The sequence below is a fragment of the Poeciliopsis prolifica genome, unplaced genomic scaffold (genome assembly GCF_027474105.1).
Source record: "Poeciliopsis prolifica strain line A6 unplaced genomic scaffold, Auburn_PproV2 SCAFFOLD077, whole genome shotgun sequence".
NCBI lineage: Eukaryota > Metazoa > Chordata > Actinopteri > Cyprinodontiformes > Poeciliidae > Poeciliopsis > Poeciliopsis prolifica.
In genome coordinates this window covers 646,108-666,409 of record NW_026562452.1, presented here as the reverse complement: position 1 = coordinate 666,409, position 20,302 = coordinate 646,108, and the positions used below count along the sequence as shown (strand labels likewise).

Sequence of the window (20,302 nt, the reverse complement as noted above, 5' to 3'; positions counted from 1 at the left end):
TCACTTATGCATCTTTTTCAATCAGTGCACCATGATTCAGTACCATTCTCCATAGCTTATCATTTTCATAAAAGCTGCCACCTAAAGTCGAGCCTTTAGTTTGTAATGAGATTTTCTAGCTCTTGTCTAAGCTTAAGTCATGCTAGGTTGTGAGGCTGCTGAAGGACCCTTGATACAATGAAGAACAATAAAGGGAGATATAGGGGTTTTACAAGAGATGGCAGGGCAGTAAGTCATTTAAAGTTTCGCAAAGTATGACACCTGCATGGAATACCAAGTAAGCTGAAATAGACCCAGAGACAATTTCAAATTCAGATTGCCTCAGGATATATTTGTATCAGCCAAACCTAAGCTCTCAAGGTCTCAATTATCCAAAAAAAGATGGTTATCTGACATTTAACACTAATGTATCATCAGCATTAATTGAGATGGAGCAACTCTTCAGCAGTACTTATTATCTAGATCCTGATTTGACGCTTATTGCTATGGAACTGACACTAATTGGCAGCAGAAGTATTTTATGACCCACATTAATTTAATGGTTTCCAAAAATACCACAAAAATTAAAGAGGTGACATTTTATTTTTGAGCATATTGTGCTATATAAAAGTCTCAGAAATTCTATAAGGATTATATAATAAGAAATCGGCAAGTGTGCAAAACAAGCACTTTATCATGTCACTTTCAATCAAGTTAGTCTTGCATTTAAAAAGGGATTTATTTATTTGTTTGTTTTAATATTCTTACATACACACGCACACAGATTTTTATATTCAGGTGTTTTTCAGATGCACCATCTTGGCACTATACACTTAAGGTGACTTTACAAATGTTAATATTTTATATATATATGCATGTATTGTTTTTGCTGTGGCTTCTTGGCTTTGTTTATTTCTTATTTGGTTGGTGAAGAAGTAAACCTCTAGGGTATTGACTTGTATTCACTCAATCCTTGTTTTTCTCCCCTATTATCCCCCATTTTCCTCTTAAATCTTTTTTCCCATCTTTCTCCCTTTCTTTTCTCCTTTCTTTTCCATCTCCATGTCCAATACATTTAAGCTAAACTCAAAGCAATTTATAATTATGTTTTTTTTATATATTTCTTTTATATCAAGTGGAGCAATATAGCAAAAGCCTTAATGCTCCACTTGTCAAAGGAAATCTGTAAATCTGTAGAACAGGACACATAAAATAAAGGCAAAAAAGAGGATGTAAGTCAAGCTGGAAAAAGTATGGATGACAGTACAATTGAACCACGCAAAGAAGTTCTAAGAGGTTACATTTAATCTTAGAAGTGATGTAAAAAAAAATCAAAAGTAATTAGAAAGCTTACTGTAGAAAAGTAAGACTTTTTTTCTGACAGCATTTGGTGGCTCATCACTTCAGGCAGGAACCCAAAGAATTTAAACTGAAACTAAGTTGCTAACAGAGGTTGCAAAGCCAGATGATACTTTGAAGATCTGAGTAGCTGAAAAGAGGCATAGCCCTGTGTAATTGAGTTTAGATTGCAAGGTACAAGACCAGATGTCACTCTGATGGCAAACAATAGTGACTTGAATTTGATAGAGGGGGATAAGCAAAGGTTGGTGAGTGGGAGAGTGAGATGCCCTGAACTACCCACAGGTATAACTCCATGCTAGCAGACTTACAAGAGGAGCATTAGTGTAGACATCAGAAAAAGTAACAATGTCTGACAAGCTGATTTCTCTTCATTTCTGGTGTGCAAAACAACATGACCAAGACACTAAATAAAGGCTACACTAAATAAAGGCTAGGATTAAAAACTGACCATCAGTCACAGTATGCAACAGAGATCAAGTCTTACTTTGTGTTGTGGTGCACAGTTATTCTGTTCCTGTTTTTTTCCTTCAATTCACAATGAAGTGTCACATTCTGACTGCTTAAACTAAACACATACTTTTCTTAGTTTTGATTTGTAATAGCTTTATTATAGTTTTAGGTGAAAAACACAAAACACCACTATACAAATCTGACACCTGTCAAACAACGGCAGTTGCTCTGCCTGAATCAACATTCTGTAACTGATTGCAGGAGGGCTTCTGTGAACATGGGTTGTTGACTGGGCTATTAATGCATATGGATATATTTCAATCTAAACAACTTAATTGGACTGCATTGTACTTAGCAATGTCCATTGTCCTATCAATTTTGACCAACTTCCTGTCCATACTGAAGACAAGCATCCTTATAGCGCAATGCTTCATCCTTGAAGGTTTACCTAGTTTTAGTTCTCCACACTTCTCCACACACTAGGGTGTGGAGAAGAACTATGTTTGGCAAACAGTTTTTTGTTTGCATGGTTACACTATCCAAAGATAATGTTTTACCTTTGGATAGTGCCTGACCCTTTGGGCCGCACATTTGTCCTGCAAATGTCCTGCTAGAAATTTGCAGGACAAAAAGAATAACTTTTCTGTACTCAAGGGGTACACAGGGTTGGAAGTCTATACATGTTTTTTAAATAACCTAACCAACTTTCACATGCAGTTCTTTGCTATATTGTTTAAAATCTTCACCAAATATTAACAAGAAGTGCATCATAATTTGGACTCAATACCCTCATGCGAACCTGAGGAAATTATAAAAGATTAATTTTTTCTCAAACATTGTTTTGATTCCCACACAGGCATGTAAGAAAGTAATCAAATCTTTCTGTATAGAAATTAAGGCTTTTAGAAGGAAAACACAAAAGTTGTGTCTGAATGTGGCATAGGTTTCAATTTCAAAATAAGGGAAAAAAATGGCAAAGTCAGAGTAAAAAAAATGCATGGAATACATGACCTCAAAAAAATACCTAAGCCATGAGCATGAGCATCACATGAGCATCACATTCAGCTAATTTTATGCAGCAAAGAGAGAATTAATAACACATTTTCTAAATACATTTCCAGAATAATTAATGCATAAGATAAAAGTTGTCTGGCATCTCTTTGCACATATGTGACCCTGTTCCTCTGCTCTCCAATGCAATTCAACACCTCTATGAGCACAATGTTTTCCTGCCCCAAGAGAAATTCTTCCATTTCAACTCAATTGATTCCTCTATTCCCGTTTCCAATCTCTAACTTTTTTTTTCATTTCAAGCAAGAAGTGCATGCATTGTCAATGACATCAAATAAAGGGCAGTCATTGGTATGGATGAGGAGGATCCTAGGAGATTGAGGCACCTTCACCGACACAAAAGTGCAAGATAGGAAGCCAAGGGAGAAACAAGAAAAAGAAGAGCCTTTAACAGCGAAAACAGATTCTTTGATATAATGTTTTTGTAGACACTTGGAGGCTGAAAAGAAGAATGGTGGCTTGGTATGCAGCAGAATGTTTCTTTTCTGGACAAAAATAGGAGGGGACTGACAGGCAGAGATAGCTACGGAGAGAAGTGTTGTTCATTTGCATACACAAAGCTCTTTGTTGGGAGGGTGGGCAAAGTTTTCAATCTGTTTTCTAAATGTGGTGTTTTTGATTTTCTGTCAAAATTACCTTGAAGACTTGGTTAGATCATCAATGCTCAGGATGTCAGTGAGAAAAAACACACATTTCAAATCGACAAATGTGTTTTTTTGAACTCTCCTACTCATGATGAGACATTTTAAACTGTTTGTACACCATTTAACATGCATTTTTAGGACAGTGGAAAGAATCCTGTGAGAACAGGAAAATATCCAAACTCCATGCAAGAAGGTGACCTGGATTCAAACTCCAAAACATTCTTGTTACAAGACAACAGTGACATCAACTTCTCTACCGCACAAACAAAATAAGTCACATCACTTCTTTAATCTTTAATTCTGCAATGCAAGTGTGTTTGTGAAATTTTGACTCTTAAAATTTTGTAATTTCATGTACCTTTTCTCATACAACGTGAGTAAATAATTTACTGTATGGCTCAATACAAAGGCCCTTTGAATGGGTAAAACAGAAACCTTCAATAGAGGCTTCAATAGATTATCCACTGAAGGGGGAAAGAAAAGAAAAGGCTTCATTACCAACCACATAAAACTTAAATAGAAAAGAGTCAGTGGAATGGCTGCCTGTATGTGATAGAGGCATACACTCAGCTCTGATGCCTTGGGTGTTCTGGCCTGCTGCACTAAGGCCTCACACTGGACCATACAGATTGCTGCCATTATGGAAAGTGGGTCTGTGGTGGCAAATAGACCTAAGCTTTCACAAGGCAACATGCACACTAGGTGCCTCAGGCTCATTTTGTGATCTGACTGCAGACTTTGGTGTAATTTACATGAAACTGAAGCTCTGAAAATTAATTTTAATGTAGCTAGTTCTTTTGTATATCCCATAACAACTTAGGACTGTAGGCATTGTTTTTATTGCCATTTTGTTGTTTATTCATTTGGTCCCGAGTTGGGCGAGTTAAATATTTTATCATATTTAACAGCACATCCTGTGTTTTGCCACCCAAAAGCCATCAGTGGAAGCATGGCAGTGTGTTTCACTCTGACCCTTACATAGGGGAACTATCCTATGTCTAATTTGTGCAGCAGCTTCAGTGGTAATACAGTGAGTCACTTAAGAGTGAGTCACTGTCAACAAACAAAACACAGCCAATGCATTCTAAATGAGGGGGAGGTGGGAAACTTCTCAGGTTTAACTTAAACTTCCATTTAATGGCTAAAAGCATGTTGTCATGCTGTGAGCAAGAGGAGGCCAGGTCAGATGAGTTCAATCTCTGCCATGCAGTATTAGCAATAAAGGTCGTAGACTGAGAAACTGTAACAAGGCACCCTTTTTTCCTTAAAATATCTTCTGCTTGGCTAGATATTCTGCAGAGCTGTATTTTTCATATTCATTTCATGGAACATTTGATTTGGAACCTCTTTCCTCTCAGGGGTTTTCAGAGTATTTTTTTCTCCAGTGCTCCTGTGCCACTGCTCTTTTGTCATCATGAAGGTGGTTTTATAATGGCAGCCGTTGGCAGTCTACAGCAGTATTCACGACACCATTTATTCCTGCATTTTAACTGTAGTTGAATAGCTGACCGGTGCTTTTACTTGATGACCTAAGCATCATTACTGATAATTTTGTTGCACTATGTGAACTCAATAGAATTGGACTGCTTGTCTTTTTAAGCTTTTAGAATAACAATTGGAGCATCCACTTATTGACAGTTGAAAAGAAAGCCTTGCTTACAACGTCACTAGGTGTGAACCAAGAATTGTTTGCTGAAAAAAAATTAAACACAAGTGAACGCTGGGACTAAGCAAAATATCAGGGTTTAGCATATATATTTTGCCCTCATACTGAGTAACTGCTATGTTTTCATTTTCAGCATATGATTGACTGGAAACATAGCAAATGAGATGATGGATACAAAACTCAGTATGGGTCTTCTTTTTTTAATTTATTCATGTTACTTCTCCCAAAACTGTATTTATTACACATTTGCTTTATCTTATTAATTCACTAAGTTTTTATCAGTAGAAATACATTTGCTGCCATTATCTAATAAAGAAATATTCTTCTAACATTGCAGCAAATAGATACATTGGTTTTTCATGGATAATGTTGTTTTCTGTTAAGTACAAACATTCATTCCTGCATAATAAAATCATTTCAGCGGATTGCTTTGAATTATATGTTATTATTGTTGATTGTAGTGTTGTATTCATAGATATCTGTGCAACAAGAAGTTGTTGTTTTTTTTCCCCCTGTAAAAAACACCACAATGACCTTTGGGTTGGTAAATGCTGTTATGAAGTCTGCAATTATAACAACGACGTGATGTAACAGAGAAAAGTTGAGGTCAGAATTATACTTTTGAGCATTGACAGTCAAATATTAGTCACAAAACATGCTTTCCAGTATAGTCAGACATTTTACTGCTAACCAATGTCAGGTAGAACAACTGGTAGGATCAAATGTACACTTCAATAGAAACTGTCTGACATGAGTAGGTGAAAAAAACAAACAAAAAAAAACCATCATAATGTCATAATCTGAAGAAGTTCATTCATTTATTGGTCTGGAATCAGTAAGAAACCTATTTCTTGGGCTTTGGTTCTGCAGCAAACCACAATCTGAGCCATTATCCACAATTGGAGAAACCATGGAAGAGTAAACCTTCCCAGGAGCCTCTAAAACTGGTGTCCATCAGACAGTTCCAAAGAAAAATGTATTTCAGTCATTTTGTAACATCTTGTAACATTTCGATATAACAAATGAGTACAAGTAGAACAAAATAACTAGGGGCAGTTACTTCTCACTGCTTATTTTTGTTGTCAACTCTTCTTGCACAGGTGAAATTTATGAGAATATTATATGTATTCTTTTCATAAAATTTTGATTGAATATTTGATCTATGTACAAGATTTATCTACTTACAATACATTGAGAGATTTTAATTCATGCATAAGGTAAAAATGCTAAATACGTTTGATCCAAGCAGTCAGTTCACATGGTGCTGTGTATATGATTTAACACGGCTTCTTAACATGAACCTCCCGCCTGACAGTCTTCAGGTTAATGGTGTGAAAACAGGGACCCAGCTTTACTCAACCTGTCAAGTGGTAATTGGCCTACAGTTTCCCTTAATAGGAGTGTGCCACAGAGACTGCAAACACTTCTTAAACTGTGTACGAAATAATTGGCGAAGAGCAAATAAGAAGGGCTTGAGTAAACACGAATCATCTCTTTATATGTAACATTTTACTGTCAACATAAATGTTTAATATCTTATAATCTTGGCTTATGATCCACTTTGTGCTCTTGTTTTTATATTGCAGGTTATTCATCTGTGCACATGAGAGAGACAAAGAAAGGAGAGACTTGTCAAAATCACCAAGATGAGACGGTTTAATGATGGTAGCCTCTGAGGACAAAAACTCAAGACAAGCCGAGGCAGTGGAGTCTCCCTTTGAACATCGCCTCAAAATTGGCACAAGCATATCTCATTGAAAAGAAACTGAAAAAGGATAGCCTATATATATATATATTTTTTTTTTATTGGTACATGGGGACAATATGCATCATCACACACCCATCGATAAACACAAAACAAGAAATTGTAATTATTGTGGCTCTGAAAACAGCTGAACTTCCTGCTGCATCCCCAACAGAATCAAATCAAGGTACTGAAACAACTGTACTACTAAACCCCTTTGTTGTTTTTTGGATCCATACATGACTTTAAGAAAAGCACAAATGGCCAGTAGATCAGACGGGGTGATGAGTGCCTTGTTTTGGTCTATAACTCTTATATGTTTGACTCACATTGGCAGAGTAAGTGGTGACTGCTGGTTGATTGAGGGAGAAAAGGGCTTTGTATGGCTTGCAATTTGCAGCCAAAATCAACCACCCTACGAAGCCATCCCACAGCATATCAATAACACCATTGTTGACCTTCGTCTAAATGAAAACAAAATCAAAAGTATCCATTTTTCTTCTCTCAGTCGCTTTGCCAACTTGACCTACCTGAACCTGACCAAGAATGAGATCTCATACATAGAAGACGGAGCCTTTTCTGCTCAGTTTAACTTGCAAGTTCTCCAAATGGGCTTCAACAAGTTACGAAACCTGACAGAGGGGATCCTCCGGGGTTTAGGAAAGCTGCAGTACCTCTACCTCCAGGCGAACCTGATTGAAACTGTGATACATAATGCCTTTTGGGAATGCCCCAACATAGAAAATATTGATCTCTCCATGAACCGAATCCAACAGTTAGATGGGTCTACGTTTACAAGCCTAAGTAAGCTCACCACTTGCGAGCTGTATACAAATCCTTTCAATTGCTCGTGTGAGTTGCTGGGGTTTGTGAAATGGCTTTCAACTTTCCCAAACCGGACAAATGAGCGGATGGTCTGTGACTCTCCTCGTGGTGTTGCAGGTTACAGCTTACTGAGCCAGAATCCTAACAACCCTACATATCGAAATGCACTTCACATGCTAACTACTGTGTGTACCGATGACTATGTGACCCCATTTATTACTGTCTCTATGGAGTCCACAACACTACCACCTGACTCAACACTTTGTGGGCCGGAAGACTGTTCCTCAGGCACAGAACCAGAAGACACAACCATTGGTACAACTGAAAACGAGGTGCAGGGAACCCCTGTGATGAATCTAAAGGCAGTAACAAACACAGTTGCTACTGTTACAGTTCAGTTTCCTGATCCCTTCAAAAAGCTGTACTTTCTGGTTCTTTACAACAACAACTTCTTCACAAACCTGGACAGGCTCTATAAAGTACAGGAAGATGTTGAGATTAAAAACCTTCAACCCCACTCCAACTACACAGTTTGTGTCACTTCAGAGCGCAATTCTCTGAAACAAAATCACACATGTCTGACATTCTCCACTGGTCCTTGGAATGGAAAAGACAGAGTTGTAAACAATGCAACTGCTACTCATTATATTATGACTATTTTGGGCTGCCTTTTCAGCATGGTGATTTTTCTGGGAATTGTGTATTATTGTTTGCGAAGGAAGCGTCAACAAGATGAAAAGCAAAGAAAATCAGGAAGTCTTAAGAAAAATATAATGGAACTCAAGTACGGACAAGAACTAGAAGGAGGGACTATTTCACGAATGTCACAGAAGCAGCTGCTGGCTGGAGAGAGCATGGCCCGTATGCCCTACCTCCCATCTGCAAGTGAAATGGAGCAGTACAAGTTTCAAGAGATAAGTGAGACTCCAAAAATGATGAAGGGGAACTACATGGATGTCCGGAGCATGGATCATCATGAGCGCAGAGAGTGCGATATGGGAATGGCTGGGAACAGTCAAGGATCAGTGGCAGAGATTTCCACAATTGCAAAAGAAGTTGATAAAGTCAATCAGATAATCAACAACTGTATAGATGCCCTAAAATCGGAATCAACTTCTTTTCAAGGAGTTAAATCTGGAGCAGTGTCGACAGCAGAGCCCCAACTGGTGCTAATATCAGAGCACCCCCAAAGTAACCCTGGCCTTCTTTCCCCAGTGTATAAGGACAGCTACCATCACTCTCTTCAGAGGCATAGAAGCTCTGATGTCTCGCCAAAGAGGCCCAGCACTGCCACAGGCGGGCCCATGCGAAGCCCAAGGCCTTATCGCTCTGACTCCAAGTACATAGAGAAAACCTCCCCAACAGGAGAGAGCATCATTACAGTAACACCTGCCGCAGCCATCTTGAGGGCGGAGGCAGACAAGATTCGCCAGTACAGTGACCACCGGCATTCATATCCCGATGCTCAGATAGAGGAGCTGGAGGGACCTGACAGCCACAAGCTGTTGGAACCCCTTACCCACTCCCGGTCCAGAGACTTAGCCTACTCCCAGATGTCTTCTCAGTATCACAATCTAAGCTACTCATCCAGCCCTGAATACTATTGCAAACCTTCACACAGCATCTGGGAGCGATTCAGACTCCACCGCAAGCGACATAAAGATGAGGAATACATGGCTGCCGGCCATGCGCTGCGTAAGAAAGTTCAGTTTGCTAAGGATGAGGACCTGCATGACATATTAGACTACTGGAAAGGCGTTTCAGCCCAACATAAATCATAATTCATCTAGGTGTTTTAAAAATGGACTTTCTGTTGCTAAAATGACACAAGAACATCATTTGACATTTGAATCAATGGATACTTCTCTACCATAATTTACTAATCTTTCATGTATATCACACTATCTTTTGACTGTGAAGAAGATGAGACAAGGATTCTAAAACTTCTCTTATTATCTAAAGCATTCAGCTTGGAAAAAACATATTGCAAATTAATTATATATATGTTACAATGGATATTAGGTTTTTTGGGTATCGCATGGCCAAGTCCTGTGACAGTGGATTTGCTGTTGTGTAATATGAATCTACTATATGAAGAAAATGAAACTTTTAAATTTTTTGAGGAACTATTGGGACCCACACAAGCAGAACACTTTTTTTCTTCCTCCTTGCATATATTTAATTGAAAAATGTGTACAGATATGGGTTTCTATATTTGAAATGTTTGCTGTGTAAATGGTGAAGTATTAGTAGATGAATCAGGTTTATCAAACTGACTGCTGTCTTTGTTGAAAATATTTGTTAACGTCTAACTTTAGCCCTAGAACCGCAATCATCCCAGTACTCCTCAGAACTGCCATAGGTTTTATCCCCATTTCTAGAAGCCTTAAAAATGACAAAGATACAATTTCAACAGATTGTATTGTGATCATTTCAATAGTTTTATTAACTCTATAGAGAAAAACTATTTCACCAGTTTGTTCTATAAAATTGCATCAGGCACACATTTTCAATCATGCTTGATAAGTAGTAAAATTTATCAGGCATTTTATACATCATCCAAAAAAATTTTCTAATATCACGTCTAACATCTCTTTTGTGTTTTTGTTAATTTAGCAAAGGAATGAAGAAATTAATCAAACAAAAATAAATGAATAAATAAATAAACAGGAATAAAAATGCTACGCGAAAGAAGTAATATTTTTGATTAAAAATATTTCCAGATTAATGTTATCTTCACACGTTCACAAAGACTGACTCTAACATTCAAAATCCCACCAGATATCCATCCCCATGCTGTGTTAAAGATGCAGTCAAAGGAAAAAAACAGGAAATAAAATACACCCTCTAAACTCTAATGTAAGTTTTCATATCCGATCCAGTCGTTACAAGGTTGTATATTTGTCCGAATATTATCTTAAATGCCAAAACTGCAGTGTTTAATAATTTATGAAACAAAGACAAAGCCAAAATAGAAATGCATTTATATCGACTGGACTTGTGGTTTGGTTTTCTACCCACTTTCTGGGTTATTGCACAGTTCTTGTTCTTGCATTTGCAAATTACAGAAGCCAATTTGTGATGGTCCAAGGATGTACACAATGCAGTCAAGTAATCTGCAGAGTTCAAAAATAAAATTAGGAATAGCAAGCATGCAAGCAGCCTCAGAAGAAGATCCACTGGGTCTGCTACAATTCTCAAATATATATATTTGAGAGCTGCCCATTAACAAAAATGTTACCAATTTTAAATAAAAAATTTGGAGAGCAATAAGATGACTTGATGCACTTTTTTGGACCTCTGATTCTTGTTCTTTTTTCAGGCCTTTAAATAGTATCAAACTAGAGCCAGTAGTATATGGCTAATGGGGATTTGACCTGGACATTACTCACACATGGGTAATATGGTAAGAGTGTTTTATTGTCTCATAGGCAAATATAATGAGCACTGTGTATTTGATACCATTTATGTAGAGTAGAAATTACTTACTTTGCAGTCCTTGGTTAAAAGGTCAAATTTTTATTCTCCCATATCGTACATAACCCATAACTGATGCAATGCTAATGACGGACATTAAAGTAAAAGCCATAAAGTAGTAGACACTGTGGATTCAAGTCTTACTAAGAGCTGGTAATGTATAAGGAGTAAAAATGACCTCTTTGCGGTTCTAGTGTTAAAGTAAATTCAAAGAATCCCACCAGTTATATTCTAGTTATTTTTCTTTCATTCAGTTTTGAGCTTTTTTCATGATTCAGATGGATTCAGTTTTTAAGTTCCCTGAATCACAAAGTGCAGTATTTACTGGTTGGATAATGAAAGACACACAACTGGCAAAAATGCAGTACAGACCATGCTGATCTTAACGTCTATGTTTCTGTTCCATGAACCGCCATTTGTATCTTTTGTACCAAAGTAGAAAAAGCTAAAAATGTTTACAGCTTTCCTGCCTAGTCTGGGGATCAAATTAGCATACAGTAGTAGAGCAATATAATTTTAGTTGTTTATTTTTATAAGCTCCTTCTTTAAAATTACAAATTGGGAAACTGTTATATTCAGAAACAACATTTTACTTAAAAGCCTGCTGTTAAACACTAAGACTCCAATGGAAAGGCAGCTGTACATTGTCATTATTTAGGTAGACAGAAAGCTACCCTGCAGGGGAGCCCAATAGATGAATGTAACAGATACATTTTCTGATCTGTCTATGGCAGCTTTTTCCATGTATTTTCAAAAAGATTTTTAAATCATGCTATTATCTCTTGTGGATTTCACTTTTATTTTTATTTTTCTTCAATATTTCTTCCAGCCTGCTATATTGCGTAATATGTGATTGTATACATGAACGAAGATAGTTTGTTTTTCAGATTGGCCTTGTTGCTTGCTGAGAAGTTTAACGTGAATTTTATCTGCTTAGGCTGTTAAATCATTTTGTATATTATGAAAGCAAAGTACCAGGCATACATCAACATGCTAAAGTATAGTTTTCAAAAATGAAACTGAATCCTCTGACTTAATGGCTGTGAATTTATAAATCATGTTATTTTTTTTTTTAGTAAATATATTATTTCAATCTTTTTATTTGTAAGATGCTTATATATTTTATTCCAACAAGGCTCATGATGATTCGTCACATAGTTAATAAAATGGAAGAAATATATTTTCCGTCACATAATGAATTGTTGCAATGTCAACATGTATAAAAAGGAGCTAAATGTCTTTCTCATCATTGCTTCAGCATATTAAAATACATTGAAAAGCAACCTATTAACTCGCATTTAAAATAAAACATAATGTAAATGTTATTGTTTAAAATCCAATTTAAGCTCATTCTCTGCTATTTGGCCATAGAGTTAATCATTCCAATCTCATTTGTACATTTTCTCTTACATGACTCTGTCCATCTCATTTAAATGTGTCATGATATTATTATTTTACTCTGTGATGAAACATTCATGAGCCTGATGTGAATGTCTTATTTAAGCACCTTGTTTTCTGTTAAATGGGTTGTCTGACTTAATATTTCAACCGCCTTAAATTTTTTGAGATTTAAGTAAAAATGTAAATCGTTGTATTATTTCTAATGTTTATATTGTTGTTAAATCTTCATTTATTATTTTTATAAAAAGCATTTCAGTATGTTCCAAGAGCTGTGAGGGTTCTAGTTTATTTAGCTACTTAGAACCATGTTTTTTATATTGCATATTGTAGCACTTCTGTGTCTAATAAGAGTTCTAAGTGATGAGGAAAACATATAGAGAGTGCAACAATTATTTGAGTGCATCAAAACAAACAAGAGCACAAAGATGTGTTTTTTTATTATTATTTTTAATTCTTAAAACTATGTTATCTGCTTTCAGACAAAGTACTGTGAAATAAAGTTAAGGGTGCACATACAGCAAAGTCAGTATCTTTATTATAATATTAACACTTTTTAAAATTATTTTTACTATGATAATAGCTTAGTTTCAAGAATGTGGGAAATTATAAATTGAGTGTACATTGAATGATTTGCAAAAATGTAGATATAAAAAGCAAATTACTATAGGTCTAATGTACGGCCTTCAGCTTTGGCCATTGTTTGGCCAACCAATCAGACCTTGTCCTCAGTTGAAATATTTTTCTTTTTTCATTCAAATTGAAAATTCCCATATACTAAGGCTACTGTACAATTAAACAATTTAGGAAAGCACAAAAGATGACGATATCATTGCTACCATAGTTCTGATTCACAACAGAATTCACATATCTCTGGATATATTTTAAGCAACATTTAAAATAACTAGTTTTGTGTGAACTTTGTTAAGTCTAAAGAAACAGATACTTTCCAGAACTCAGAAATTTGAGTGCATGTCTAATTGCTATGGCAACAGATTGCTTGTATGTGCTATGGATTTGAGCACCTCCCTCAAAGTGTCCATGGGCCCCGCAACTGTCAGTTTGTATAAGTAGGCAAAAATGTTTTGGTGTGACTGAGAAAGGTAAAAATGTTTCAAGGCTTTGTGTTGCACATTTAAATTCATCTCAAACACATGCTCTTTACTTGGGATACTTAAAAACTTCATTTTTGAAGCCTTTCCAACAAACTGACACCATGGTGGATCCATCATAGAGCCAAATTACAGCTGAAATATGCTGTAGCGATGCCAGACTGATGGCAGAGAGAGTAGGAGATAATTTTTGTGTCCATCATTCCCATATTTACAAATAAATACACACCTGAAAATGTTCTGCAACATATGCCAAGACATGTCATGCTTTTCTAAATCATTAATGGATAAATTCATGCTTTAACATAATTAGATCTAATTAGAAAATTACACTGCAGATCAAATACTAATTTATAGTTTCCTTGGGAGCTGAATCTCTCGTTTGATGTATTTATTTCAAGAATCAAGTCTTTTTTTCCCCCTATTTACCACTGCTCCCTTTATGCCTTATACATATGATCATATTGACAATAATGTCTTTTAGGTATTGTGTTATGTCGTTTAATATACATCAGGCTGACAGCTGTTAAAGGTGGACTAATGGAAGCTTCACCATTAGTCCGCCTCTCCTTTAGTGATGGTCACACCTGTCAGACTAATTTGGATATCAATTCTTCATCCAGCAGATGTGTCGTCATGGACACCTGGTCACAAATTTTAATATAGTGAAGGCAGAAAGACAGCAATGTCTGAGTGATTAACTGATCTCATTTAAAACTTAAAATAATGATGCTTTCTCCTTAGAGTAGTTTTTTTTCCCCGGAGAACAATATTTAAGAGCAGTAAAAAGCAGATGAATGCGATGCACCATGTACAGGTCTCTAACCTCTCATTTAGAGATTCCAGTTCCCCAGCACATAAATACATGCACACTAAAGAGCAATGTACAGTTGTCAAGTGAATGCATAATTTTTATTGAGAGAAACCCACAGTACTCCAGAAAAAAACAGAAACTATGCAGCAAGACCTCCCAGACAACATTTGAATGGAGATTTGTTTAGTTGCGAGGCAAAGCTGCAAATCCCTGAAACCCCGTCCAGCCAGTTTTGGCAAACTAATTAAGTTAAATCCTATAATAACCTGGCAAACGTATAGTGCTTATTTCATTCATTAAGCCTCATTTGTCTTTTTTTTTAATTTTCCCCTTATCAATTTTCATTATTTTTCATTGGTCAGTGCTTTATTAATTTTTCTGATCCTTTTGTTCTTTCAAAGTTTCCTCCTAATTCATCAACCGGTTCACTTAATTCTAGCTGTCAGCGCATCCCCACCCAACTAATCAATTTCTTGTCCCTGTTCTCAAAACATTTCACATCTGACCAAAACATAAGACTAGGTTTTCTTTTCTCAAGATATGTCAAACTTCTTATTTGTATTTATTTTTTTTTTTCATGAAGTGCGTAATACATTTCTGTAAGTGTGTACTGCATCAATTCAATTTTTTACTAAGTACTTCGTTTGCAGACTACTTTTTATTATTAGTACTTTGCGTATGGGGATTACTTGGATTGTTGGCAGCACTTTGAAATTTTATGCGAATGGCTCCATAAGAAATATTCAGACTAAGAAAAAATTGTAATGTTCCATAATAATTTTCCCCTCTGCATTTGTCTGAGGCACAGTAAACAGCGACATTAACTTTCTCAGTGTCGTCTCTAGGTTTTTATTGCATTTTTGGAGAAATTAAATTATCTTACTTAAACCAGTGCATACGTTAAATTAATGTGATGCCCAGTAACAACTATAACTAATCACAAATAGCTAGACTTCCACCCATAAAATGCAGAAACATCACAAAAAATTAAATATTTTATTACTTTTTGAAGCTTTGTAAAAGTAAAAGAATAGAAGTCCAATCAGCAGTTGCTAAATACAGATAAGTGAACAGGTGCACTGGACTACATCCAAAGACTTTTAGGGGGCCAGATTCTGCAGTTGACGAACTGCTGAGAATTATTGTAAATGGAAAAAAGGTCCTAAAATGTGTCCTCTTCATAGTGAACACCATCTGTCAAGCTGTCATAACTACTTTTTCTGTAAAATCCACCAAACTCATTTTACACATATATTTGTACTTTTTGGGAACTTATCACAGTTGGTATGCTTTTTACGGTGACACGCTTGCTTCTTTTCTTTTGCAAATGACTTGTCTGTAGGGAAATGAAGGGAAGGAACTGAATGCAGTGGATTGTTGCTTTGATGAAGACTTTTGAACAACAGATGGGATCACCAAACCAAAATTCTTCAGTTAGTCTTTAAAAAACAGAAGTACTGCCAATACAGCTTCATTTGAGTCACTTATGACAAAAGCTTCATAGTAGTAGTGATCTATTTAGGAAAAAGAAACATGGCTACAAACAGCATCACTCAGCACTGTATAATTTGATAAAGAAATAATTAAATAAATACAAGGATGCAACAGTAATCAGTGTTGCATCCCATACAAAAACAATGTAGAATTGTTTTGTATGGAGCAGAAAAACATAAAGAGCTTAGAAAGTTCTGCTTTTGACTTTGTTTATGAAAACACAATTAAGCAAAGAAGCACCAGACCAAGAGCACTGTATATGGGAAATACAAATCAGGAAAGAGCACAACATTTATTGAAGGAGCATTGATGTCAGTGGCTCCATCCAGGAGAGAAAGTTTAATATACTGAACTCCAATTGAGCTTACAGTTCTAGATTGTCTTGGGATAACAGTTTCTTTAGTCAGGGGCTTCTTTAAATTTGCTGTAATACAGACTGCTACAGAAGATCTTTTCACCACCTACAAAAGCTCCCTGAATTAATATGAATTACATTTAATATGAGTTTAATTGAATTTCTATGAGAAATAAAAATATATATATATAAATAGCGCCAAATATATTACAAAATAAAAAGAGAGGAAACAATTAGTGGCAACGAAGACATGTAAAACCAATATTTTTAATCATATACATGCCTACACATGTTTACTGTGACCATTGCTTTTTTGTGTTTGTTTATTTGTTTTTAAACACAGAAAAGGAGCTTAATAATAGTAATTTACTAATAATTTACTTTCTTACTGAATTCTTAGTCATAATTTATGAAAGAAGTAAATTATGATTAATCCCTGAGGATTTTAATGATCTTTCCTCCAGCCTTTGTAATAGCATGTAAAATATGTACAAGATCAATTGCTGTTTTCCTGCAAGAACTTTTCCTGCCATCTTTTCAGCAAAGTTCAGTAAAGAAGATCAAAAAGTCAGATGTTTGGAGTGCTTGCAAACCTAAGCTTAAAGTACTCCAAGACAGCAAACACCAAAGTTCCTCAGCTCTTGTCAAATTTAGTGCCTAATTGGATATGGGCGATCGACTTAGAAGAACAGCGTATCTACAGTTGGCTCTAAAATGAGATCAGCTCTAAAGATCAAAGCTCAAATAACTAGTATAATTAACAGACTGAGCTCAAATGAAGCTGCTTTGGAGTTGATAGAACAAGCTAATAAACTACAGGTTAAAACATTTGACAGATTCAACTTAGGAATTGTTTTACAGGGAGGCACTGAGATATATCTGTACATCTCTGGAACTACCTAGCAACAGAAAATGATTAAATGAATGAAATTACATCAGACTTGCATCACACTTTTTATGACCCTAATTTGAAATCAGTCACAAGCTGATGATGGCAAGCTACTGGACCGTAGCTACTGCTGCCCAGGGCAGTCTGAGCAAAGCAAGGCTGTTCTGACCACCACCAGCAGGCAAGGTGGGTGAAGCGTCTTACCCCAGGACACAATGACAGAGGGAAATTAGCACCTACTGGAGGGACACATAAATCATCAATGAACGCTTATCTTAAGTACAACTGGCATATGTCTTTTATGTTTCCCTTAATTGTTCATAAAGTGCCTTGTAATGTACTGCCACCTTGTCCACAGTGTACTCTGCCTGTTACCCAGAGTTTGGCATCAGCTCGCCCGCAACCCTGCATGGACAAGAGTAAAGGATGGATGGATAGATGAAAATGGATGCTCATATCGTGCCCCAGACCATGCTGCTCTGGGCATTAAATCATTTGTCCATAAAATAAATTGCTACGGGCTAAACAATATTGTATTTCATAACTGATTAATTCTCAAATCAAGAAGACATGGGTTTGTTATTTTCAATTTTCAGCTTTCAAATGCATCATGTCTGTCACACGTTACCTAAAATATATGGAACTTCAAGGTAATTATTTTACTGATTTCAGGTTTCAAACTGATTTAGTCTAAGTTATTTGTAAAAAATCTTCCAAATCAGTCTTTAACACAATGTTTATGATGATTGTTATGAGACCTACACTTTCAGACTTACTACCATCAACAACATTGTAAAAAGCTATATTACTAATGTGCTTTGAAGCACTCCGCTGTGACAACCTGAGATTTTGTTCTCAAGGTCTAACATTAATACCTTAAGGACATCTGTAACTGAAAGCCTGGGGCAAACTGTACAGATTTAAAAGACTCCAGGGCTTTGATTAACCAGCAGCATTCAACTCCCCAGGAATAACAATATATAGAAGTTTATTTGTGGCAGCTCCACAACTTTCCACATTTTTACCCCTCTGAGGAGCTAAATACTCTCATTGCTCTCCTACTTTTCGATTAAACCAGTTTTCCGGGACCAATTAATGCATGTGGTACAGTTTAATTACTACAACCAATATCAAGAGTATTTTTTATTTATCTGCTTTATGTGAATTTCATTCACAGCTATTTTCCACATGTATATTCAAATGTAGTTACAGAAAACGAGCAATTAAGTTTGTTTGATGCAATTAGGCATTGCACAAGGAAGAGTATTGCATGTGCTTTCTTCTTGTTTTTACCAAAGGGTTTGAAGCCTGTTATTTATGAGCACCTCTACATTGATGGGCTGTAACTCTTCAATCTTGTTATAGGAGATTTATGCTGATAGATTACTCAGGAGCCAGGAGGAACACAGAACCCACTCATTAATTCAGAGTAAAGCCCAGGTGATCTCCAAGCAGACCAAGGGAATGATCCTTCAAATGACCGATGTGCAGAGGCAAGTCACAGAGACCACATGTCAACAATGCTGCCAGTGAAGGGAATGGGGAACTGCTGAACACACTACATGTAAAACCAGAGAGATTGAACAGCTCGTTATTATTCGAGACTGAGTGCAAATCAAAGAGCCTGCATACAGCAGGAAATACAGAAGCCATGTGCCCACACAGGTCACATGACTTTTGTTCATAAAACTCTTGCTTCTGGCAATTAATGAGACAACCTGTCTCTTCCCCGTGTCTTCTGTTCTTTTCTCCTTCCCTTACTCTGCCAAACAGAGACTCGTGATTATGCTAGAATAGACTGAAATAAAAAAATAAAAAATAAAAATAAAAAAAAAAAAATATATATATATATATATATATATATATATATATATATATATATATATATATATATATATATATATATATATATATATATATATATATATATATTCCTTTTCATTCATGTGACAGATAAAAAGCTCTTAGGCTTTAAGTAGTTCCTCCTTGACACTGTAAAATTTGGTTATTGCTCATTTCAAAGGCAAGAAAGCTCTTGAACATGAAATAGACTAGATAACTGCACTCTACCATCTTCAAAATTTTGAGGTTAGGAACTTTTGACATGCTTTGTCATCGACACTTTACATTTGGTACTCATTAAATCAGACATTATTATTTATATATGATTATGTTTAATAAGCTCATTGATTGAAATCAATAAAACACCACATAGTGTAACAACCCTTCAGTGCAGTACTGAATGAGTGAATGTAAATCACTTTAGAACCAGCAGAGCTCTAGAAAGTTCTGCACTGTTAATTTAAAGTCAAACATTTATAGAAGGCATAGATAAACTTTTTAAACAGATTCAAAGGTCACACATGAGCTTACCTTCTTCAGCTCTGGAGATGAAGCCTCTTAGACCAGCACAGAGCATAAACATTGGTTGAAGGTCAAGCTCCCCCTTTGCAGGTTAAAAAGATACAGCTTATTGTAAAGCTGCTCCTCCAAGAATATATATATATATAAAACCAAAACATTTCAGCTCGTGGACACTTGAAATCTCCAGTAGAAAAACAAACTCTGTGACTGTATGTACCAACCCGGCAAGTGAGGTATGAAGTTGTGGAGAAGTTTAAGGTGGAAATAAGTTATAAAACAATATTCTAAACTTCAGAAAATTCACAGAACTCTACTTTATTTCAGGGTAACTGTGAATACAATGTAGTTTACCACCATCAGCGTGTTAGTGTGTGCGTGAATGTGTGAATAACTGAATGTTGTGTAAATCACTTTGGGATCTTCTGGAATTGATAAAGCACTATACATGTGCAGGCCAGTTACCATGCGTCTATCATTTGAAATGAAAGTGCCTGGCATAACTGCCAACCCACAGAGATGTGGTTGTCCAGTGAAAAGATCAAACAATGAGAGGATTATTCACTGAATTGTTGATTCATTGGGCACTATTTTCTGTCCTTTTTGTTTTGGACTCAATCTTTTCATCCTTCCTGCATCAGCATTTGGAAGTTTTCAATAT

At 36.0% G+C, this 20,302-nt stretch overlaps 1 protein-coding gene across 2 annotated transcripts in view; it reads left to right on the top strand.

Annotated features, from left to right (window-relative positions):
• Positions 1-13,255, top strand: part of elfn1a (extracellular leucine-rich repeat and fibronectin type III domain containing 1a) — a 78,122-nt gene extending 64,867 nt beyond the window's left edge. For both annotated transcript variants that reach the window (XM_055021577.1, XM_055021576.1), the window contains one exon: positions 6,759-13,255. In XM_055021577.1, the coding sequence (XP_054877552.1) occupies positions 7,156-9,522 (2,367 nt within the window). In that variant the 5' untranslated portion in view covers positions 6,759-7,155 and the 3' untranslated portion in view covers positions 9,523-13,255. The remainder of the gene's footprint in view (positions 1-6,758) is intronic.
• Positions 13,256-20,302: the final 7,047 nt, after the last annotated feature.